The sequence below is a fragment of the Moschus berezovskii genome, chromosome 23 (assembly GCF_049115385.1).
Source record: "Moschus berezovskii isolate FMDL1 chromosome 23, NW_MosBer_1.0, whole genome shotgun sequence".
Lineage (NCBI taxonomy): Eukaryota > Metazoa > Chordata > Mammalia > Artiodactyla > Moschidae > Moschus > Moschus berezovskii.
In genome coordinates this window covers 27,984,751-28,009,550 of record NC_142482.1, presented here as the reverse complement: position 1 = coordinate 28,009,550, position 24,800 = coordinate 27,984,751, and the positions used below count along the sequence as shown (strand labels likewise).

At 42.8% G+C, this 24,800-nt stretch overlaps 2 protein-coding genes and 1 long non-coding RNA gene across 17 annotated transcripts in view; 2 read left to right on the top strand and 1 right to left on the bottom strand.

Moving 5' to 3' along the window:
- The window catches only part of TRERF1 (transcriptional regulating factor 1), a 213,584-nt gene extending 205,089 nt beyond the window's left edge, over positions 1 to 8,495 (top strand). For 10 of the 13 annotated variants that reach the window (XM_055406355.2, XM_055406356.2, XM_055406359.2 and 7 more), the window contains 3 exons: positions 1,475 to 1,675; positions 4,231 to 4,478; positions 7,952 to 8,495. In XM_055406355.2, the coding sequence (XP_055262330.1) occupies positions 1,475 to 1,675; positions 4,231 to 4,478; positions 7,952 to 8,276 (774 nt within the window). In that variant the 3' untranslated portion in view covers positions 8,277 to 8,495. The remainder of the gene's footprint in view (positions 1 to 1,474; positions 1,676 to 4,230; positions 4,479 to 7,951) is intronic. The other 3 variants (XM_055406363.2, XM_055406361.2, XM_055406365.2) reach the window with 1 other exon arrangement.
- LOC148774120 (uncharacterized) lies at positions 393 to 15,522 on the bottom strand. The gene is made up of 3 exons (XR_016036099.1): positions 15,415 to 15,522; positions 5,761 to 6,021; positions 393 to 519 (listed from the first exon to the last, which is right to left on the bottom strand). It is a non-coding gene; the product is annotated as an uncharacterized LOC148774120 (long non-coding RNA).
- MRPS10 (mitochondrial ribosomal protein S10) lies at positions 15,092 to 24,800 on the top strand. Of its 3 annotated transcripts, none has more exons than XM_088831411.1 (7): positions 15,092 to 15,331; positions 17,958 to 18,022; positions 18,110 to 18,182; positions 20,043 to 20,179; positions 21,156 to 21,264; positions 22,799 to 22,888; positions 23,360 to 24,800. In XM_088831411.1, the coding sequence occupies exons 1-7, from the start codon at positions 15,176 to 15,178 to the stop codon at positions 23,441 to 23,443; spliced, it is 714 nt and encodes a 237-aa protein (XP_088687537.1). In that variant the 5' UTR covers positions 15,092 to 15,175; the 3' UTR covers positions 23,444 to 24,800. The 3 variants fall into 3 exon arrangements, with proteins under 3 accessions (XP_088687537.1, XP_088687536.1, XP_055262342.2); XM_088831410.1 differs by having other exon boundaries at positions 15,092 to 15,335; positions 18,113 to 18,182; XM_055406367.2 differs by having other exon boundaries at positions 15,097 to 15,335.

Here is a 24,800-nt window from a genome sequence, read left to right as displayed (position 1 = left end):
ACTGGAGCCACATGCTTCAGGGACCCATCAGGGTGGGAGGCAGCTGGCCACCCCCCTCCTGTTTACTCATTTGTTAAACAGGTAGACTGTTTACAGTCTATCCAGTGACATAGCAAATGTGAAAGCACTTCACACACCATGAAGTGCTGTAAAATAGAAGCTGAAATGAGGTTGATGGAACAGTTCCCATCCTTGGTCCTCAGTCCTTCTAGACCCTAGGAGCAAGCCCTCCTCAGTCCGCCTCCTCATGCGGATGGAGATTACAAAATAGGGCACTCAGTTCAATAAAAGGGCCGCCTAGGTTCCTACCCTCCCTCCCAGCCCACCCAGTACCTCCTCCAGGCTGCTCCTTTAACTGTCTTGTTAACTTCAAGGATGGTCAGGATCTTCTGCGTAATTCATCTCGTTGCTGTGCTGAAGTAGACGGAGGAGACACAGTTGCAGAGAGGATAAATTATTCATAGAAATATTTTTCTTGTTTTTTTGTAGAGTGCTTCTGAAAGGCATTTCTTCAAGAGCCTATGACCAGAAACAAACAAACAAAAAAAACATGATAACTGAAAGGAAATGGGGATTCTTCCACTTCTGCCCCTTTTCAGAGTCATTGTGGTTCACTCTTTGATCCTATATTCTAACAAGAACAGAGCAGGAGTGCATCAGAATGCCATGGGTCATGTGCCTGCCAAAGGTCAAATCAATATCTTGGGCGTCTTGCAAGGAAGTGTTATAGAAAGCCTTTAAAAACAAACCATGGGGGGAGGGGACACATGTACCTATGGCTGATTCATGTTGATGTATGGCGGAAACCAACACAATAGTGAAAAGCATTTATCCTTCAATTAAAAATAAATTAATTTAAAAAGCAAACAAACATGGGGACTTCCCTGGTGATCCAATGGCTAAGACTCAATGCTCCCAATGCAGGGGGCCGAGGTTTGATCCATGGTCAGGGATCAAGCCTGCAACTAGAGAGCCCTCGAGCCACAGCGAAGACCCAGGGCAGCCAAAATAAGTAGTAAGCTTAAATAATGATAGGGCTTTGGTCTATGCCCAGCGGAGTTCCACGGTGTCATTTCTGCTTGAAAATCCTTCTCACTCCCCTGGAAGGCAGAGCAGCTACAGGTGGGGCAGCCTGCCTGGGTTTTGGTCCATATCATGTTCTGCCGGTCTCCAACAAGGGGGAGAAACTCTGCATAGAAAAATCTCTCCTGTCTGCCTTAGCACTTTTTTTTAATAAGCGATGAGGGGACCCAGAGTGGGCCTTGGGGATTTGGTTGCTCTCAGAATTCCAGATGTCCAGTGACCAACCTTGTCCCTCCCAAGAGGCCTCTGCCAGCTACTCCCTCATGCACAGAGATGCCGACACAGCCCCAGCGTCCAGGCCCTCTCTCCTTCCCTGGTCCCTGGTTCTGTTCATCACTAAAAATGTCATTTGGGGGGTTTCCCCCTTTCTCTTGTATTCCCTTAATACCAGACAAGTGAAGAAGATGAAGAGGTAGAGGAGGAGGAGGATCCAGAAGAAGACAGGAAATCCACAAGAGAAGAGGAGAGTGAATTGCCCAAGTCTCCGGAGCCGCCACCAGGCCCGGTCCTGGCTCCCACAGAGGGGCCGCCCCTGCAGGCCCTGGGCCAGCCCTCAGGCTCCTTCATCTGTGAAATGCCCAACTGCGGGGCGGTAAGTGTCTCTGCGTCCTCTGAGGATCTGGGACTGGTGAGAGCCGTGTGTACAGCTGGCTTAAAGAGATAATGCATTTTACAAAGGAGGATGCTCTTCCAGCAGTGAAAGCCGGGCAGAGAGAAGTCCACATGGCCATGCTTTTCTTTCTTTCATCCATTTACTTGTTTGGCCCACAGATATTTCTGGAATCAAGCAGAGTCAAACACTGTGCCATATGCTCAGAGGACGCAAGTCCTTTCCTGGCCTCAGGAAGCAGGTGATTCAGGCTCTGCAGTGGCCTTGGCCTCCAGAGCTCACACTTCCTGTTTCTTGGTGCCTCCCCACTCCTCTGAGCTGTCGCACCAGGCGTGCCCTGGAAACATGCAGTCAAATGCCGTGGGAGAGCCCCCGAGAAGGAGTCTCCTTTTATGGCATAATTAAAGATTTGGCTGAAGTTTATCTTTGTACTCTTTGAGGGAAGCAAAAAAAAAGATTTACTAAGCAAATTAATCATGTAAATAGGCTGAAAGCATGTCTGTTTAATTACTTAACCTAGTACTTTTTATTAATAAGTACATTAGAAGCATCATCTTGCTAAAATAAAACCAATTCATCATTTGATCATTCATAGTGCTAAAGCCTTACAGAATCTGTACTGGCTGATGTAGACTCACTGTGTATTTTAAAGAATAGATTTTTTAAATTGTTAACTTTGGACTGTCAATCATCCACTGGTTTCCTGTGAAGTGAAAGTCACTCAGTTGTGTCTGACTCATGCAACCCCATGGGCTATAGCTCTATCCATGGAATTTCCAGGCAAGAATACTGAAGTGGGTTGCCATTTCCTACTCCAGGCCACTGGTCTCCTACTCATCTGAGTTGATGAGTTTTTCCCAAATCAGGTTTCTTAAAGCTGTACACAACTGTACAGGCAAGTTCTAGAGGTATTATGCAAAAAAAATTAGAATGTTGTTCCTTTCATATGAAGCCCTGTTTCCCCCAAGTCAATGCTATCTCTGCTTGTGTTTACATAGGATAACACTCTTTTCCAGAGTCTACTGAATGCTGTTGATTGAGTTTGTCACATAGATGAAGATAGCAGCAGTCTTTCAAATATTTCATACTCTAAAGCTGAAATTCACTTGATTCACATCTAAGAAAAAAATGAAGAAGTAAAAAAAAAAAAAAAGGAAATATACATCTTGCGTTACCTTTGAAGAGAACATAAATTGCTAGCTTGTTTCTGTCTTTGATGTTTAAAGACCTAGGTGCTTCACTCCATCATTACCGTAACTGTATAGAACACTTCCATTCAAAAAGTGACTTTAAATGACGGTATTTTTGGTGAATTTGTTCAGAAATTGGTTGCTTTCTCAGTTCATAGTTTGGGTCTACAGTAAATTCTTTCCTGTGAAGGGAATCATCTTTTACTTTACCCAATCAAAAATGCTCAGCAGGATGAATGTTTTTTCGTGACTTCAGTAAAACAACGGGGAAAAAAAAAGTGTGTTGGTTTTATTTGTTGCCTAACTGTGGAAGTTTTGGTTGCTAAATCAACCAAAGATTTTTTTTCCCTGCAAGACTATAAACAGAACTCATGAACTTAACACAGCAACCATCTGTGGCTGGGTGGTTCAGTGAGTACTTGCATTAGCTGGTGCATTTAGCAATCTGGAAGTCAGGGCTCTAGGAATTCAGGCGGGGGATCACTTCCCTTTACAGCAGTGAATCTCACTGGGGAATGATCTTGTTTCCAGTGAACATTTGGCAATGTCCAGAGGGAGACATTTTTGTCACATCTGAGGAGGTGCTCCTGACATCTGGTGGGTGGAGGCCAGGGATGCTGCTAAACACCCCATGATGCAAAGGACAGCCCCACAACAAACAGTCATCCAGCCCAAAATGTCAGCAATACTGAGATTGGGAAACCGTGCTTTACGGCAAGCTTCAAAAGACTTTTGATCATCCTGCAGTGAAATTTGGGGGTCTGAAATGTGGCTTCAGCACTGGGCTACTGACTGGGGCGTAGATAGAATAGAGCAGAGCAGCTAATCAGTGTTTTCAGAGCTGTGTCTCTTAGGGTTCTAAGTATTCCTAGGGGAGATAGAGCTGAGCAAATAGACCCAGTTCTGGGATGCTGTCTCTTTCAGCCAGAGCACCTCTGCTTTTAACTTTGAGCTTTTGAATAAGATTTTTTAAGTAAAAAAAAGGAAAGAGGAGGGGAAAATAAAGGGAAAAAAGTGGGAGGAAGTTTCTGACTGAAAAAAATGTTGGAAAGCTGGTCCAAACCCCCTCATTCTACAGATGGAAAAAATAAGGCGTTCAGAGGGGAGATGGCCCATTAACCTCCGTGTATGTTGGAGGCGCTGGGTTGAGGCCCCAGTCTTTGATCGTAACAATGATTTGTTGTTGTTGTTGGCACAGCATTTGTGGTTGTGATATTTGATCTCTGCTTTCTGTGGCATTTGCCCAGAGTTTGCTTATGTAAAACCCCTGTGCCTTGTCATTAGACTCTGTTTCAAGTATCCCATGTTCTACTGATGAGTAACTAATAACCCTAATTTCCTTTTCAGGACTGTAGATGTCATGTCACTGCCTTTCTTCCCCAGGTGTTCAGCTCCCGGCAGGCACTGAACGGCCATGCCCGCATCCATGGTGGCACCAACCAGGTGACCAAAGCTCGGGGCGCTGTTCCCTCTGGGAAGCAGAAGCCTGGCAGTGCCCAGAGTGGGTACTGCTCGGTGAAGAGCTCACCATCCCACAGCACCACCAGCGGCGAGACAGACCCCACCACCATCTTCCCCTGCAAAGAGTGCGGCAAGTAGGTAGAATCGGGCCAGGGACTGGATCTAAGTGTGTGGTGAATAAGGCTGCTGTGGGGTCTGGGCCAGGGTGGTCTGAGATATCTCCAGGTAGAAAAAGAACCCAGACTCTCCAGCTTTTCCTCGTACCATCCTTGGGGTCGGCATGGTACCTCGTGGAAGGTAGACCTTGTCTTTGCCTCAGAATATGGTCATTCTGATGTCCTAAACCCTAATAAGGATGGACATCATCAGAGAGCAGATCTCTAGTGACAGAACTTCACTCTTTTCCAGAAATGATGGATGGACTGATTCCCACCTCTTCCCTTCACACCCAGACCATATTCACCAGTACTGCTCTCTTTGCATCCCTGCCCAGTGATTTGAGAATGGCTCTAAAATATCTAGTCAGGAACTCTCTGTAGCAGAAATGGCTTTGCTAGCACCACTGATGATTCCTGCACCCAGGGCAGACATCACTAATCAATTGCTACACTCTTTGCTACCGTATTAAGATAAGACTCCAATGCTTTTCAGTCCTTTAAATCCTCATGCTTCAAGCAGGCACAACCAGTTGATTTGACTTGACCCAGGAGAGAAAACCTATTTGTCATCACTGCCCTTTTCAATATAATTTAAACAGTGAAAAGGGAGAAACTGACAGTGGGTAGTAATAACAGCTAACCTTTACTGAGTACTTGATTTTGTTACATGTTTTATGTTCCTGAGCTCTTTTAATCCCCAGACAAAAACTCCATGTGATGCAGATACTGTTTTATCCTTGGTTTACAAATAAGGACTGAACATTAAGTAAATTGACGTGCCCCAGGCCACACCCCCAGAAACAGCAGAACTGAGATTTGAAGCCATCAGTGTTCAGGTACAGAGCCTGGGTGTCTGACCACTGTTCCATCCCATTAGTTTGCCTTGTTTGCATATTTATCACTGGTAAGATACACACAGTCCCCTCCCATAGCATCCGGTATAGAATTCCAGTTTATTTCTCAGTGAGTCTGTGCTCAGAGGGGTTGTCACGAGTGACTTCCTTTAGGAGCCTTACCAAGTTGCTCTTCCTGTAACCTGCAATGCTGCAAACACGCAGCATTACCTGGAGAGATGCCCACCAGGTAGCTGCCAAAACACTACTAAGGGAACATCCTTGGTCGTATGAGTGAGGCCACCCAGGACCTCTGTTTATAATATTCACCCTCATGGAATATTTCAGGCATTTTGCTTCCATTTATCAGTTACTCAGTGTTTGCCTGGCATTGTTTTAAAGGATGTTTACACGTATTAACTTACTCCTTAGTCCAGTGAAGTACGTACTCTTAGCCTTAGGTTGGTGGCACCTGCTGAGGCGAGTTGGAACCAGCAGCTCTCTTCCTGCAGAGATGGGGAGACACACTTAGGATGGGCCCCCTCTTCGGGGCTCTAATGTCCTCCAGAGCCAGGACATGATGCCATCTTCATGTCGCCAAGAAATAAGGGAGCCCCTGGATTGACCATCAGGCTTATTTACTTGAAACAATGAAACCTTCTTAGTCTGACTTCCATCTACTTGCCCTGGGGTGGAAGAGAGAAGCAGAGAAAAGGGTCACACCAGTGTCTTCTGAAAGGAACCAGCACTTTCTGCTCACTTCCCCCAGACAGGCAACAACTCCTTACTCCACTGAGTAAGAGCTGAGTTGCTGCTGAGCTCTGCTGCTGCTGCTGCTTAGTCGCTTCAGTCGTGTCCGACTCTGTGCAGCCCCATAGACGGCAGCCCACCAGGCTCCCCCATCGCTGGGATTCTCCAGGCAAGAATACTGGAGTGGGTTGCCATTTCCTTCTCCAGTGCATGAAAGTGAAAAGTGAAAGTGAAGTCGCTCAGTCGTGTCCAACTCCTAGCGACCCCATGGACTGCAGCCCACCAGGCTCCTCCATCCATGGGATTTTCCACCCCATGGAGTGGGGTGCCACTGCCTTCTCCCCTTACTCCACTAGGTGGCAGCAAAGGCCATAACAACCAGAACTATTTCCAGCTCTGTCTTTCAGTGACGTTCAGTTTTTCTTGTCCTGTTTTTATGTTGCTTGGGATCTTTTTCAAGCATAACTCCAGTTAAGATTTTATGGAAAATAAAAATATTTTCTATGGTTTTCAACACTAAGAATAACATCAGGCAAATGTTTACAGAATGCTTCTTTTAGCTGCTGAAATTATGTTCATCACATTAGACAGTTTTCAGTGTCATGTGGTGATTCATCAACTCTGTTCTAAGATGCAGGTCTTACAAATCAGGTTTTTTTCCTTTATGAGCTCAGGAATGAATATTTACGCTACCCACCCTCCCCTAAAACAGGCAGCCTCACCTCTGGACAAATGTTCTCTGAAAAAGGTCCAGAGAGAAATATTTTAGGCTTTGCAGGCCATTCTGTCTCTGTCACAGCAACTCAGCTCTGCCATGTTAGTGCAGAAGCAGCCATAGATGATACATAAACAGAGAGGCATGGCTGTACTCCCGGAAAACTGTATTTACAGAAGCAAACAGCGTATGGGATTTGGCCCACTGACCATGGTTGGCAGACCCCTCATCCCAGGGTTTCTCAACCTCGGCACTGATGTTTGGGGTCTGACGATTCTTTGTTTGGGGTAGAAGGCCTGCCCTCAATATCGTAGAATGTTTAGTGACATCCCTGGCCTCTACCCCACTCAAAGCCAGAAGTGCCACCATCACCCAGTTGTGACCATCAGAAACATCTCCAGACGTTACTCCCTGGGAGGCAGACCCACCCTCAGCTGAGAAACACTGTTTTATTCTAAAGCAAACAGGAGCCAAGTGTGATATATGATGGCCAAAACAAGAAAGGATCTTGGGTGAAGAGGACTGCTCAGTGCAGAAGTTCAGTACAGTAGAGACCAAGGTGGGGCTGTTGGATTTGGCCACACAGTTACTAGCGAGCGATCTCAAGCACTTGGGCTGAGTATAGGGGACGGTGCTCCACTTGGAGAGTGTGAAGGATGGAGGAGCAGCCCATGTCTGCAGAGACCCTCTGGAATTTTGACAGGAAGAACAGGGACAGGAGGCCAGAGGCAGAGGAGGGGTTGGTTGTTTTATGGTGGGAACCAGTGGAGCTAGGCTGCATGATTTGGGGATTCTCAGTTGGTTGAGAGGGTTTACCTAGTGATGGAGATAGAGGGATGAGAAGGAGGGAAAGGGGCATGGGCCCCAGGCCACAGGTGGACAGGAAAGCTTTGAGAATTCATCCTCCATTGTCACAGGGAGAAAGCCCAACACACATAAATGTGTTCCTGTCCCCATCTTCTTCCCTTGGAGAGAAGAGAGGTGACAGGTCACCGGGGGAGGAGGTCTTGGGAGCTAAGGAGACGAAACACCGTCAGCACCACCCCAAAGCAGGCATCAGACTGCGCGCCCACTGTTCCCTCTAGGACCCCTTGGACTTCCAAGAACTCTGATGCTCTGAATGTCTCATGCTGCTTTTCCCTCATTTTCAGAGTCTTCTTCAAGATCAAAAGCCGAAACGCACACATGAAAACTCACAGACAGCAGGAGGAACAGCAGAGGCAGAAAGCGCAGAAGGCGGCTTTTGCGGCCGAGATGGCAGCCACAATCGAGAGGACTACGGGGCCTGTGGGGCCGCAGGGGCTGCTGCCCCTGGACCAGCTGGGTCTGATCAAGCCCATCAAGGACGTGGACCTCCTCGACGACGACGTCGTCCAGCAGTTAGGAGGCGTCATGGCAGAGGCCGAGGTCGTGGACACCGGTCTCCTCCTGGATGATCAGGCTTCAGTTTTGCTTCAGGGTGACACGGAACTCTAAAGGCCCCGCGTGTCGCTTTGAGACAGCGAAAACCCATAGCCTCCAGCCTCTTTCATCAGGAAACTGGGACTGCCTGCTTGTTTTGTAATCATTTTAAACTACCTGTTTAAAAAGTGGTCTTTTTTTTTTTCAGGCTTAGAAACATAGTTTTTTTCTTTTCCTTTTATTTAAAAACAATTGTTTTTATGGGAGGTTGGGGGGAATAAATAATTGGCACAATTCTACTTTAAGATGTGGTTCATCTGGGCTAGGCTACATTCCCAAGAACTCATTCCTGGCTGGGAATGAACTTGACATTCATGTTCTTTTGCTTTTTAGATGCCAACCATCCTGGTTGCCTTTTATCCCAAAGCTTGAGTGAGTGAGTGTGTGTGTGTGTGTGTTTGTGTGTGTGTAAAGCAGGCTGCTTTCTTTCTGCTGGGGTCTTGGAGCATCCTCCCCCACCAACAGTCATTTTTGTGTTGACCTCATTCCACAGTTTGCAGTGAACTTGGCCTCTTTGATGGGAGACCCTGCTAGGAAGTAGCTTTCCAGTGAGCAAAGTCAGCCTTGTGTTCCACGGCTTTCTTCCAGCATATACATCATTTAAAGAGTTGACCAAATATGAAAATAATTTTTCTGCCTGCCCTGCCCATCACTCAGCCTGGATCTAAAAACTGAGTACTCTATCATTTCAGGCTTTCCCTCCCTGCCAGTGGTTTACTGAGAAGGTAGTTCATAGAGCAAGTGTGTCCTCTTCCCCGTGCCCTGGGTACCAGTTGACTCCAATTCATCGGTTGGCAGAGGCGTACTTCAGCCTGAGCTGACTGACTGCAAGTCCGTCTGGAGGAAAATAACCCCAACTATTAAGTTGCCAGGGTTGTTTTTAGGGAGGATAGTCAAGGAGCACAGATCAAAGTATCTGGAATGCCAAGCAGTCTTCTTTTGCCCAAAAACTAGCTCAGAAGAGCTCATTCCTTTTTGCCACACCGTTAATGGTCTGTGGGGTTCCAAAATTACTCTGTGCCACTTGGAAGTACTATGAAACCTGACTCACTGGGATTCTGCTGTTAACGCATCTCTGCTGGACCGACGTTTACTTTGACGCTAACTCTGAGGAAAAGGGTTTTCTAGCAAATCGGATGGCTAATACAAGGGAAATAGCATTAAAGGCCAACAAAAACTGTTTCAGATGCCCCTTCAGCTCCATTGTTTGCATTCAAACAGTGAATTTATTCATTCAAGTCATTTACCAAAGCTCTTCTAGAATTCTCCAAGCAACATAACTCTGCTCTGCCTCCTGTCCCTGCCGGCAGGGCTGCTGTTTGTACTTGAAGGTATTAAACCTGTAATCCTTCAAAAATGGCTTTCAGCTCAGGCTTTTGAGCTGAGTCAGACTGCCCTGTGGCCTCTGTCAGGGCAAACGAGTGCGCGCCTTTAGACTGGAATGCGGTCCCAGCTCAGAGCTGATGCATCTGGCTGGTGACTTCCGAGCAGGGGGCTTTCTGGCCTTCCCCTCCCAGATAGGCTGTTGCCCCAGTTCCTGCAGACATGGCAACCCTGCCAGGGCACTTTGCTGACACAGTAACTAACTTGACGTGAAAGAGGATGTCAGTGGAAGGATGAGGATAGGAACGAAGCATCCTTTACGTTGTCTCTGCAAAAGCGTTTAGTGGGCAGTCATGACCCCAGCGACCCCACGCAGGCAGTGTCCCCTGAATCTCAGGAAAGCCACGGACAGAAGACCAATACAGCGGTTCCTCTCATTGCCATCATTCCTGTTCTCAGAAAAGAGAGGTCTTGAAAGTTAATCTTTTTTTTTTTAGGGAGGAAAATAATGTGTCATTTGCTGCCACTTCTGACAAGTTATTCTGTTTTGAGTTCAGAACTTCCTGGGCAAGGCATCAGCTTTGCGGCAGAACTATTTGGGAACCGTACCAAGTATAATACCAGCTGATCCCATCTGCCCCAGTGACTACTTCCCTCCACATGTGGGTATATGAGAGGGTTCTGGAAGGGTTCTGCTATTGAGTCTCTGAAAGTTTATCTGGCAAAGGAGCAGACACCCAGGAAAAATGTTTATAAAGCTAATGTATACATTCTGTTTGGAGATCTGCCCAGCTGTTCCAGTTTAAAACATTAAAATAAACTGAGTTGCCAAGGCAAAAATATAATGCACAATTTAGTTTTGACTTTCCATGAAGTGTACCATAAGCATTTTTGACTTGAAATAACCAAAGAACTCCTCCTTGACGAGACAGTTCACTTTGCTGAATTAGTATTCTTCTTCACAGTATCAGCTTAGAGGATTGACTTCATAGTAAAATACTGCACTTATTTTTTTCCTGAAATGATTCTGCCTGCATGTATGTGTTGTGTTTTAGGCCCCGCCCCCATCTCTCCTCACCCCAAAGAACATTTCTTCCTGATGGTTTATGTCTTCAACAGGTTACTGTTTACTATCAGATAGTTTTTCATTAGTGAATTTAGACCTCTTTGAGAAAGCTTGTATATAAAAAGTTAAAAGATATATTTTATGGAAAAACCCTTCTTATTTTCAAATATATTTAACTGCTGTTCTATTTTATTAGAGGAAGGTTGTAAATATTTTCTAGGAGTTCTATTGTAAAGAAAAGTATTTTTGAAAAAAATTAATGTAATAAAAACGAAAACATTTTTAAATGGTGGTTGTGATTGCTTCCTGTTCTGGCTTCGTTGTGTTCTATTCGCAGGAAATGTCTTGCATGCCTTGCCATGTTAGGATGTAATTTATTCCGGTTTGCACTATTTTCAGTTGACATCATAATATCTAATGTGCTTCACTGTATTTTTCCCTGGAATGCAGGTCCCTTGGTCCATATCAAAAGCACTATGTATAGTATATTCATACTTTTTTCTTTTGTAACGTGTGTATTTTTAATAAGGATTTTATGTAACATTTTGGCAAAAAAGAGGACAGTATTTTCTAGTGAATTTTATAATACATTTTGCTAAAAATGTTTCTTCCTAGGTCAGTTTTTGTTAAGGTGAACCAAAAGTCTTATTTTCCCAGGGGTTTAAAAAAAAAGTTTGAAGCTTGAAAGCAAAGTTATATTTAAACATCATATGTAACAAATAAATAAAGATGTTTTATAGACTTGTCCTCAAAAGTTGCATTCCTTAAAATACAAAAACAACTAGGGCATTCTAGGTTGGTTCCCCCTGAGTGATGAGCATTATTTTTTATAATACCACAATACGATTTTTCAGAAAGCCAGGAGAATTTTACTTAAAAGTTTCCAGTCATTAACCTTCTGAGAAATTGATTACAGTTCTTATAGATAGGCATTCATCAGAGATGTAACCAAATAGACACTGTCATATTTATTTGTGAAAACCTGATTCAATATTGCATCAACTGCTCTGAAAATAAAATGTTATCTTTCTGAGTTTCATTTGGCTTAACATTCCTTCTTTTTAGCTGCTAAAGTGACTTCTCAATGCTAATTTACCATTAGTTGGTTTCTAGAGACTGGTTTAGAGGGGTGTTGATCAGATTTAATGCTCATATAAGTGCCCCCACCCCCACTCTGGAGGCCAAGCTGAATATTTCTGCTTCTCCAAGCAGTGGATGAGCCATTTGAAGGGTTGATGGTCTCTAACCCACAGCAGTCACAGTGCAGTTTCAGGGAGTTCAGTAATACACGAGTTACCTCACAAGGAACTGCCAACAAAATCCAGCCCACCCTGATTTATAGGCATGGCTAATCTTGATTTCCAAATTCTAAAAGGTGTCTTTACTTTTTAATGCTCAACAGCAAAGTTCAGGAGAAATCTGAAATTCTGGATTTTATACAGAACTTGATTTAAGTGGGGCATAGCTGTTCAAGACCTTGATCTTCTACATGCTTTGGGGATTTTATACTTTTAATGTGGGCAATTCCGGTCCTATACCAAAGAAAACAGCTCTTCATTTACAAACACTGTGCATTTAGCCAGTGTTGGAAATTTAAATTCTGCTCCCAGAGGCTCAGGTCTCCAATCTGAACATTTCAATTTTTTCATTCATTACTCATCTACCAGGCACTATTCTACGCTGTATACACATGGGGGAGTTGAGTGGATCAAGAGGACTGCGACATCATTCCTGCCTGCATGCCAAGGAAATTAATACTTAGAAAAAACATATAGGGTCTTGGGAACAGATCCGAGCCCCCCAGTGGGAAGAGCAAAGCTCACGGTTTATTACTATTACTGAACCATCTCACCATCACCCACATAGTCACAGCAGTTTGCAATAGGTGCTCAGCAACTATTAATTGATTAATCTTCCAGGTATGCTTATCTGCATGTGTGTACATGTAAATAAACCAGGGAAGTCATCCTTCTGAGTTTACCCAAAGTCAACTCTTAGTTCCACAGATCTCCAGTCTACCTTCCTTGGTCACAGCCAACCAGCTGGGGACTGAGGCCGAGTTCTAATGTTGACATAAGCAAAACATAATTAGGAAGTCATGTTAAGAAACTGAATAATATATTTATTATTATTAATACTTAATATATTTTATTATTTAGATAATAGATTTTTGAGTCTCAGATATCCCTGAAGTTCTGTATAAAATCCAGAATTTTAGATTTCTCCTGAACTTTGCTGTTGAGCATTAAAAAGTAAACACACCTTTTAGAACTTAGAAATCCAGATTAGTCGTGCCTATAAATCAGCCAAAGGACTGATTATTTCTTTATATGAGAATTTTTTGAAAAAAGCTATCCTCCAGCCATCCCTCAAGGGACGTGTTTAATGTTTATGTTTGAGTGTAAAGGCCAAGCAGTCATATATGCTTGATTTACATTGCAGCACACACATCCTTAACATTCAACATGGATCTCTCTTTGGGCTGTTTGGGATCTTTACTTCCCCTGCTTCTGTAATTTTATTTTTGACGGTCTTGATATTTCTTCTTTTCCAAACCACTTTATTTAAAGGTATGTTTGACACATAAACGCTATAGATATTTACTGTGTACAACCTGATGAATTTGGAGATAAGTGTATAACCATGAAACCAGCACAAGTAAGGGAGAAGGGCTGTCTTTTAAAACAGAACAACCGGTGCTATCGAAGTATGATTTAACTTAGAAATATTTGATGCACACACTTATTTTTCCTGGATATCAAGCAAGGTAGACTTGCATCAACCATCTAGAATCACTTGATCTGCTGTTCATTTACACTGGTTCAGTGGTGTGAAGGGTTAGTTCATAGGGGAGAGACCCATAATGGACTGGCCAAGCTTCAGAACACTGTCCATGCTAATAAACTAAGAACTTTAACGTGTCAAAACAAAAAACCCGCACTGTCTATGCCCACACACCATACCAAAAGACCCTGTCCACAACCCCACTGTTGGTGAAACCCCAGTTGGCCTCACACAATGACTCCCACCTTGCCCCCAGCTAATTGGTACAGGGCTGGCACCTGACCAAAAGTTATTAGGGCCACAGTCTTGTTTGATGACACAGTTTAGTCCTGGAAAACAAGGGGACCAAATCCATTTCCCACATTTTAGAGTATGAATGGAGAAACTTGGTGAGCCAAAAGTGGCAAGCAGTGGTCATGTGCAAGGCGGAAATCTGAGGGAGCAGACACAATTTGTAAGCAAAGGCCATCCATAAAGAGACCATATTTGGCCAGAGGGGTGGAGAGGGCATCCAGTTCCCAAGGCTGTTTTGAGCCCACTTTTCCAATTTCATGAGTAGGAAAGGCCATCTCAGTCTTTAAAAATAAAAAATAAACTCCTTTCTTGCAGGAGCATAGGGAAGCAGGGACCTCTATGCCTCACAGCCTAGAGACTTAAGTAGAACTGGACTTTACCACAGAGTCAACTCCAGGGGTGCCGCAGGGGTGGAAAAGGCATTGAACTAGGATGTTGAAGCTGGTTATTGATTCAGATGTAATTAATTCACCACATGACTTTGAGTCATTTCATCTCTGAGCCTCAGTCTCCTCACTTATTAAATTCAGATAAAATGAACGTCATCTTGTAAGGATCCGATTAGGTAACATAGGGAAATGCTGTTTGCAAGCTGTAATGTCACCATCATTGGCCGGGACAGAACCCTCACTCAGCTTGTTCAAGGCAGCAGAGGCAGGCTGAGGAGCCAACCCAGAAGAGAGACTGATGCTTTAGAAGCAGCAACAGAGTTGGAGGGCTCTAGGAAAACTCCACTGGCTAAGAGGGACCAGCCAACTTTGAATGTCACAACTGAAAGAGGGAGCTTGATTCTGAAAAGGACACTGGGCAACGTGCCAAGGCTATTGCTGTTACAGCTCTCACCTCTAAGTTACAAACGCAGATTGTTTCTCCAGGGCAAGGTGAGTGTCAGACCCCTAATCATGGACCACCTGGCCAGGGAATCCTAAACCAGAGACATTCTGACTCTCAAAACTATGACTCAAAAGACGATTAAACCCAGCCTATTGGTTATTCCCCTTTAAAAAAACAAACAGACAAGAAAACCCTAACTCAAAGACAAACATGGAGTGGATCTGAGGCTTGGCTCATACACTCTTGCCTGGCGCCCTGCAACAAATCCTTACTCCCTGCAAACTCCCACTGTCAGTCTGGTGGTTTTTTTTTTGCGAGCCACAGGCACACAAGCACTTTGCTCCGTTATAACAGAAAAATCAACTATCAATTAACCACCAACTCAGAGATAACCACTGTCAATACATTAGTTGTATTTGTTCCAAGCGTGTGGTTATGTTTACCTCCAACGAAACAGGAACTGCAAAGGACAAACGGTTTCAAGAGGAAACCGCTGACGGAACTCGGTAACTACCTAGATACACGCTGAAGCTATAAGAAGGAGGATGGGCCAGGTTAGGACCTGAAGGAAGCCGGCTGTGTTCACCCTAAGAGAGCGTGGAATCACGTCTCTATGGTTTTCCTGTGCCAGAACACAAGGATACACTCTCTCCTTCTGCCGAACTCTATGGTCAGAGGACGCCTCTGTGACCCCGGAAGCGATCCGGAGGAGCGCGAGCGGCAAGATGGCGGCGCGAGCGGTGTTTGGGGCCCTGGGCCGGCGTCTCTGGCAGGTGAGGAGCGCGCTACGCGGATTAGGCGGCCTAACAGGGACAGTTACCATTACGTCTGATTGCCTCTTGTCATTCTTACCGTCTTCCGCGATATTTATTCCGCACCTTGACCCTCTGTTTGGAAGAAGGTGACGAGAAAAGGGCTGATTTTATCTCGAATTCTCTCAGGATAAAACAGAAGTTAATGAGTCAGGGCAAAGACAGGAACGAGAAGAGTAGACTATCAGAAGTGGAAAGGATTTTGGACAGCGAATGTTGCAGACCCCGCCTTTCACGTTTGCGAAATAGGCTCAGAGAAGTCAGGAAGCTACACCTCGCGAAAATTTGGTGGCTTGAGAGTTTAGACGCTTCTCACGGAATCAGATTGAGATACCTTCCTGATACTCAGGTTTCTGAGACTCAGATGACAGTCGCTGAAGTCAGAGGAGTGGGTTAAATACCCTCTGCTGCGTGTTTTGGAGAAAAAGCAAAAAATTCAAGCAGCGTCCCTTCGCTGTTACCTGAACTGTCACAACATTGTTAATCGACTATACCCCATACAATAGCAAAAGTTTTTTTTTTCTAATAGTTAAGGATTCCAAAGAGCTTTGGGTTTTGTGTTTTTTAAGCTATCGATTTTTTAGCTTATTAGAAAATACAACTAGGAATCTTAAAAATCTTTAATTGAAAATAACACTGCTGCGTAAGTCGCTTCAGTCGTGTCCGACTCTGTACGACCCCATAGATGGAAGCCCAACAGGCTCCTCTGTCCAGTAAACTCATTACATGTTAACATAATTAGTGATTTTATGGGAAGCAACTAGATTTTCCAAAACAAATTGAGAGAGAGGGGTGGCATGTTTTATGTTTTTGAAAACCTCTTTAATGTCTGGCTTAACAGAAGACAGCTTCTGTAGCTGCTTCTGCAGTCTCTTACTATGTCAGAGGTCATACAGTCTCTGGAAAACTTCCCTGTCCTCTGGTGAGAGACTCCAGTGGGAAAGTTGAAAATAGCATCTTAACTGTTATTATAAAAAAATAAGTTTAGCCTCAGGAGCTGCCTCTGAAAGTGTCTCAGAAGTCCCTCAGAGGTCCTTAGACCACACTTTGAGAACCACTGTCCTTAAGTCAGTAGCGTTAAAGGTTGAAATTTTGAATTATTTTTAAGACACATTTACCCAGAGCAGGGGCTCCACTCCTTCAAAAAAAGACAGGAAAGAAAAGGTAAGAACTTCTTAAGGTTCATTTGTGGATGTAACAGCACTTTAGTCTTGAGATTTTAAAATCAGGGGAAGATTCTTAGGAAGTGTCATATTCCTTAGACCTGTGTTCATTCAGCACAACTGGACTGTGGGCTCACTGGCCCACAAACATGGGAGGCAGTTTTCTCTGTGAGTATGTGTGGAGAAAGGCCTGTACCTCTTACCACCTTGTGGTATTGTGCTTGATTTCCTTTCTTTTTTGTTTTTCCCCCTTGATCCAAAGGAGACTAGGAAAGTTTTGATTTGCCTTCTTCAGTAAAGAGAGGGAAAAGGATAATAAGCTGTGAATAGGCATTCTTAACAACTTAGGCGACCCTCCGTTGTTTTTATTTTGTTTATACTAAACTGGTATCTCACCTTTGAAGTGTTTTTAAGGATCTGTTAAGCTTCCGGTTTCTCAGGTTGCACTTTTAAATCTCAGGAAAGCTTAAGAAAAAAAAAGCGAGTGGCAGATTATGTGTACATAGAGTAGGATAGATTTCCTACAACTGGAAGTTTTGTTCCACCAGGGGGAGCTGATGATAAAGGATTTGGGAACGCTGGATTGTTGCAGTATGAGGCACAGTAGAGACAAGATGGGTGTAAATTCCAGTGTGTATTTCAGTTTACTTATAAGCTAGTTGTTATAGCTAGTTACTTATAAGCTAGTTGTTATAGCTAGTTACTTATAAGCTAGTTGTCCCAGCCAAAGCAAGAAATAAATATCCTGGAAAAGGATGAAAGCTCCAAGAGTACTTTAGAATTCTTATTCCAGCCCAATAAATTATAAAGGCACTTTTTCTTAATGCTCAAAAATATTTAAGTAAAGTATGTATTATATTGAAATACATTTAGTCTGTAAAAAATAATGGTCAAATGAAGTCACATGTTTTCTTCCTTAATGTCCACATATTTAATTCATAGCTATTCATGTGAGAATTGCTTGTTTTTAAATTCTTGCTCCTGAGCTTTAAAAGATAGTCTGTGGTATTTTGAGAGTCCTTTTTGATTATCAACTCGACCATTGTCTTTTTTTTTCTAATGAAGCCTAATTTGACAGTTTAGTTACCCTAGTTGTTTGTTTTGTTTGTTTAGTTCCTATGTCGTGTTTCTTTTGTCACCTCATGAACTGTAGCCTGCCAGACTCCTCTGTCCATGGGATTTTCCAGGCAAGAAGATTTGAGTGGGTTGTTATTTCCTTCTCCAGGGGATTTTCCCAACCCAAAGATCTCCTGCATTGGCAGGTGGACTCTTTGCCATTACGCTATTTGGGAAGCCCCAGTTACCCCAATATCTTCATAAAATAAAGAGAAAACTTGTTGTTTGAAGCATCCTTTTGGGTTTTAATGGAGACAGTGACTGGTTTGGAAATTGTCTAATACACATCCCCCCTTTTTTTAAGGGTTCAAGAAATTTTTCTGTAAGCAGTTCTAGGAGCAGTATAGCCAAAAACGACGGGTTTCTTCTGTAAGTATATAATTGGATTTGCTACATTGATAAGAAAATAGACTTTTATGCTATTTTACTTAGATTTCTCTTTGTTTCCACACATAGCAGCACCAGTATGAAGTGGGTACAGTTTTCAAACCTACACGTTGATGTCCCCAAGGATTTGACCAAGCCTACGGTATGTACTCCCTATTTCTTGGCATAAGAAGCTGCATTAGCGATACATTTTCCTCCTTATTTCATTTGAGGCTGTTTCCCAAACACTTTATGAATAAAAAAATGTGTTCTAGAATACTGGCGGGTGCACAGAGAGCCCGAGGAAAGTATTCTCTGATGTCCCTGAGTGCTCAGGGTCACTTTCAGGCTGTCAAGGTGAGAGCTAATTGAATAAATTACTTACCCCAGATAACTGTGGGAATGAGCAATCTTTTGCTTTTAGCTCAGTATAGTGTGCAGAGTTGTCATAATTAGTGATGCTGAATACTTGGTATTATAGTATAGAAGCTTTTTTTTTGTGGCCTTCAAGTCTTTATTTTCATTTTAAGACAGTAAGTCTGGGCCTGGACAATGCTTTTTTGTTCACAGTGAGCATTATCACAAGCAAAATCCAGGAGCAGCTGTCTGGATTTTTAATTGAAAGTCATGGTTCCATCAACCCAGTTTTTGGGTTATTTGTAGTTTTTATAAAATCCTTACAAGTTCCAAACCAAATGCTTGCAGTCCCACCCCTCAAAAATAATCCCCTTGAACAGTTTGGTATGAATCCTTCTAGACCTCTGTATATAATCATCTGTGCACAGCACACACACCAAAATGGAATTGCCATATATCTAATAGACTGCTGGTTCAGTGTTTCACTTAATAGCATACGTAAATGCCGGGTCTCCAGATGCCTGCATGAGCCATGTAAGGAAAGGTGACCGGGTGGCCACAGTGGCAGGCTGTGCCCTTTTTAAGCAAAACAGCTGCTACTTGCTATAGCCACTTGTGTTATGTGGAAAATCATTTTCCACATGAAATTCCAATATTTTTTTGATTTTTAGTATTTGTAACAGATTCGAAATATCTTTAAAACCCTATAGAGACCAGTCATTACACTTCATAGGGCCATATTCCCCCTCTGTTGTCCCTTCACTTAAGGATAGTATATGAGTATTTTATGTTCTTCCAGCAACCCTATTTGGGGGTTCTTGTGAGTGAGTATCTAGTTTCCTGGTGAATAAGTAGATCTACTTTCAGGGACAAAGTGATTTAACTCTGAAACATCGGATTAGTAATATAAATTATTGGTTTGATGGATGAATGAAGCGAGGGTAATTCACCTCTTGGAAGAAAGTCAGAAATGTCAAACCCATTATTTCTAAGATCTTTTAAGTATTAGGGTGGAAGAGGTAGAAGTTAGATGTACACAGTGTCATAACATTTTAATTAGAAATGAGTCATTTTTCTATTAGGGCAGGCAAAATAAACATGGACAAACCTAATAAAAAGAATATAAGTAGCAATAGCTCACCTTTGTTTAATGATGTTTATAATTTATAAGCACTTAAATCTGTGCTCTTATTTGTTCCCAGCAGAAATGCCATGAACTGTAGCACAGGTATTGTCCTATTTATATATGAGAAAACTAAAGTGCAATGAGGTTAGTATATGACTTGCCTGTTGTCATTCAGCTTGAAGTGGGAGAGTTTAATTCTCAGTCCAGTTCTTCTGACCAGGCTAGTTTTATTAACAAACCCCTAAGTCCTTTCCTATTGTGTATTTGGGGTTCATTAACTTAAGCTAAAGGGTTCCATTGGTGATTTTGTAGGTTGCTTGAAAATCCTTTTGATTCAAACTGTATTATAACTGATTCTTAAGGGTCATTCTGGAGTCTGAATGCAGTCGTATCTAGATATTTAAAGATGTTACTCTGCGTTTTTCTCCCCACTTACTAGTAAACTGTGAAGTTGTTCAGTTGAGGATAGTATTTTAAAATTTCCAGTATAAATTGGAGGAACCATGACTGAAGCTTTTCTTCTTGATTTTAAAACTGCAGATAACCATTTCTGATGAACCGGATACATTATATAAGCGCCTGTCAGTTTTAGTAAAAGGCCATGATAAGGCTGTATTGGACAGTTATGAATATTTTGCAGTGCTTGCTGCTAAAGAACTTGGTATCTCTATTAAAGTGTAAGTATGCTATTTCTTAATCTGACCTGTTAGTAGCTATAACACAGTCAGGAAAATGGTGCCAGTCCCAGCTAGGTCTGAACTCTTAAAATGGGACAGAAACTCATGATGGAGAGAGTTGAGGTTTGTTATTCTAAGCAGAATCATTCCTTCCTGTCTACCAGAATTTTAAAATACTAGAATGAGTGAACAAGGAAAATGAAGGAATCCTTTCTCTAGAAATGGCGTAGACATAGGAGTCGCAAGAAGCCTGTGTGTCTGGAATCTCCATGGGACAGGGAGGTGGATTAGGTGAACACACAGTTTTTCAGACCTGTTGGATTTGATGATCTTTGCTATTATATCCATTGTTTTAAAACTGCCTTAAGAAACATCACTCAACCCAATACTCTGATGCGTGAGCAGAGTGAGCTTCTTACGGTCTTGAAGTCTCGCAGAGTCAAGAATCACTCCCTCCTTTGTCTCATCATCTCTCTGACGCTGAAGAAGACCTATTTGGAGCTTTGCCGGTCCTGCCTTCTAACAAAACTGAAGAAAACACGTTTCCCATAACAGACTGCAGTTTGTGCTTACCAGTTTATCTGTAATGCACACAGCAGATACCACAGCTGTGCCCAGCACACGGTGCTGCTCCCCTGGTTCATTCATTTGGTCTGTGCAGGACCTCAGCGGTGTGAAAGCCAGAGGCGTGTGTGTCTGTGTGTGTGTGTGTGCGTGCGAGCGCTTGCATGCCAAGGCTTGTTTTTTGGGTCTGTGGCAAATGTTCCTGTTGCTGTCTGCGGGTTTATTTTGGCCTGAGCTTTATGGCAGCGGTTGTTACAGATGACAGTCTTAACAAATGGAAGTCTGTAAATGATAGTTAATGCCTATAATTGAGCATGAGCCTCACCTACAAAATTGTGGAATCATGCTTTGATATCAGTGACTCAGGTTTTAACATCAGTTAAGTGTGTTGCTTTGCCCATTAATTTTCCAGACATGAACCTCCAAGGAAAATAGAACGATTTACTCTTCTCAAATCAGTGCATATTTTCAAGAAGCACAGAGTTCAGTATGAAATGAGAACACTTTACAGATGTTTAGAGGTGAGTTTATTTTAGACATGCAGGCTTTTTTTTTTTTAATGCCCCAGATTTCACATGAGCGCATCATAACTTTCCTTTAACGTTGCCTGTGGGCTTCCTTTCAATCAGTCCATGTCCAATAGTTGTAGAGAAGATGAGTGGTTTTTGTGTTTATGGAAGAAGCGTGATAGAAAAAATATTCAAGTAAAGCCATCTTTCAGAATGTGTTTCCTTAGTCGCTCAGTTGTGTCCAACTCTTTGTGACCCCGTGGACGGCAGCCCACCAGGCTCCTCTGTCCATGGGATTCTCCAGGCAAGAATACTGGAGTGGGTTGCCATGCCCTCCTCCAGGGGATCTTCCCAACCAATGGATTTAACTCAGATCTCCTGGATTGCAGGTGGATTCTTCATCGTCTGAACGAGCAGGAAAACCCTTTTCAGAGTAGTTCAGACTTTAATTCAGGAGTGCACATAATGTTGACTAGTATTTTTAATAAACTTCAACCGTTTTTGGTTTTTTCAGCTATTTGCCTGTGACAGGCCTTAGTTTAGCATGCAGGATCTTTCATTGTGGTACACAGGCTTCTCTCTGGTTGCAGTGTGGTCTTAGTTGCCCTGTGGCATATGGGACCTTAGTGCCAAGGATCGAACCCACATCCCCTGTGTTAGAAGGCAGATTCTTAACCACTGGACAACCAGTGAAGACCCTATATTGACTGATTTTTATACACTACGCTGGCATTGGAGTAATTTTGCTTATATTTCAGAAACTCTAGCTAAGTTTTCACACAACTCTAATAATTCTTTTCTCATCTTCACTGAATTCTCTACATCCCTGATATCCAACATTAAGGTTTTTCATTCACTGATTATCATTCATTTGTGCAGCCACCCAGGTCAGCACAGTCTTGTGGTTGAGAAAAGCATGGGATCTGGGGTCAGACAGCCAGGTCCAAGCACTAGCATTTGCTGGCTGTATGACCTGTGCCTTACTTAAGTCCTTCATCTTTAAATTGGAAATAATAACGGGACTCATCTCTTAAGGTTAATGTGAGGATTAGAGATATTTATCTAAAGCACTTAGAATATTTTGTCACATAATAAAGGATTGGTAAATGTTATTGAAACAAGTACTTATGCATCTTTTATATGAGAAGAAGCTCTGTACTGGGCTTATATTAAGACATTGCCCTACCCTTAAATGAAAAAGAAAAATGCATGATTTTATTCACCTTGCCATAGAGCATACAGAAAATCTTACACTGTCTTATAATTTAGTTTTTTGTTGCCTTTTGAGTTGTTTTGTGAAATTCTTGTGCTGTTTTGATACCATATTTCCCATCTGGGTTTCATGGAGCCCTGACATTAAGCCATTTGGGAGTAATGTTTCCCCAGTTCAACCAGAGGATCTGCACATTTTTCCTATTAAATTGGGATTCTGAAGATTTCACCGATGAAGAAGTGACTGCTGATTTTACATCCCCCCCTCAAAAAAAATCTTAAAATTTCTACTTTAACAGCATAGAATGACCCAATTTCATGTTTGAAATTTTAGTTAGAACATCTCACTGGAAGTACAGCAGATGTCTACTTGGAATATATTCAGCGGAACTTACCTGAAGGAGTTGCCATGGAAGTTACAAAGGTATGGCTTGAATTTCTGTGTCAATTGCAGGGAGATCTGTATTGTTGTGTGGCTACATTGCTGCCTGATTCCAGCCACCGCGGAGGAGGGGAGGACCTGGAGGCAGACTTGTCCCAGTGGTTGGGCTCTCTGCCCCGACCCCCGCCCCCAGGGCAGTGGGGGCAGCTCAACAGAATGCAGCCCACATCCTCCCAGAGCAACTTCTGACGCCTCCCTTCCTCTTAGCAGTTGCCTCCACACAGGTTCCACATTGATTGGTGGTCCCTGGAGATCACTGAGGAGCAGCAGGTGATATATGTGAGAGTTTATCTGCCATTGAGTTTCCTTCTCTTTGTTTCAAAGTCCTGCAGCAAGATGAGGGGGGTAAAAGAAAAAGGTCAGAGGCCTTGAGGGAAGAGAAGGAATACATTCAGTTTGTGGCTAAAGAGTTCAGTTAAGTCCATTATACTGTAACTTTGTTTTTCTCTCTAGACAAGATTAGAACAGTTACCAGAACACATCAAGAAGCCAGTCTGGGAAACAGCACCAGAGGAAAAAGGAGACAGCAAGTCATAAAGCCCCACAGTGACCGCTTGTGCCAGGATGTGGAGTGAACCTGTCACAGGGAGGGACCCTCCAGTGAGCACGATTTCAGGTCTGCCCGACGGCTCTTCTGAGGCCACATGGCCTGATAGGGGAACGCAGGGAGCAGAACTTTGCGATACACTGGACTGTTGTGCAAGAACCACTTTATCTGTTCTTTTGTAAGCCTCATATATTTCAGTTCTGATTTTAACAAATATGAGCAAACCATTTGGACCACTCTGTGCCAAAACAGTCAAATTTACATTCTGTTATTCCACTATTGTTTAGTTATTAGTTTGTACTGATTGTGATTTCCGTCTTTTCATTCATCTAAAAATGCGTGTTCCGCATACTCCTCACACTCATTTTTTTCTTTTGAGGGACCTAGAAGGAACCTTTGGTTAATTAAACACCGAGCAGTTCGAGTTTTTGATACTTACCTTAGTGTAGGCTGGCATATGAGAGTTTGGGATGGTGACCTCCAAGTTTTGCCCCATGTGAGCATTACATTCTTAAAAATGGATGTACTTTGCAGCAGATCAAGCATGTGTGTGGCTTGCACTGAGCCCCTCTGGGGCTGCCTAGAAGGGTCACTGTAATGGAATTTGAGCTCTCGAGAAATCACTGACTGTTGGTTCATTCATCCTGTAATTCGTTTATTCAGTAAGCTTTTCTTTTGTTAGCTTTGTACCCAATACTGCAGTAAATACCAAAAATTGAATATCAGTAATGGCTTTCAAAAATTGTGCAAGGCACAAATAAATACTTTTCCTTATTAGGTTCCATACTGATAAGACCTCTTTCTTTTGGTGAATAGCACTCTTTTTGTTTGGAGATGTCTACTTTTCCATGAAATTAGATAGCAGTAAAAAGCTCTGAAAGAGGCAGGATGACAATGGGCTGAGGCTGTTGGTGTATCAACCCCAAGGGACTGATTTGTTTCCTTTTTACAGAAGAATCTGGTGCTTGTCTTGTGGTTTCCTTTTCATCTTTCGGGTAGTTATGACTTCTCAGTTTTCCGCCCTTAAACTGGAGTCCCCGTTCTCTTTTCCTGACCTGCTATCAGGTATGAGTGTTCTGAATGCACACTGCTTATGTATCAGACTTACGTTACTGTCAATAACTTGAAAAGAATTACAGCCTTGTCCTCCAAGACCTCATTCTGTTTTCACCTCAGTTGTGGACTGTCATTCACAAAGCATGATTACCCCAGGTATAAGCCTCAGGATTAAGAACTAATCAAAAAAACAGAAGCAATATAATAGTAAATATACGTAACAAAGCAGCCATTGTGCCTCATTTTCACTATAAAAAGATTCTTTAAAAATAAATACAGACCCACATCTAA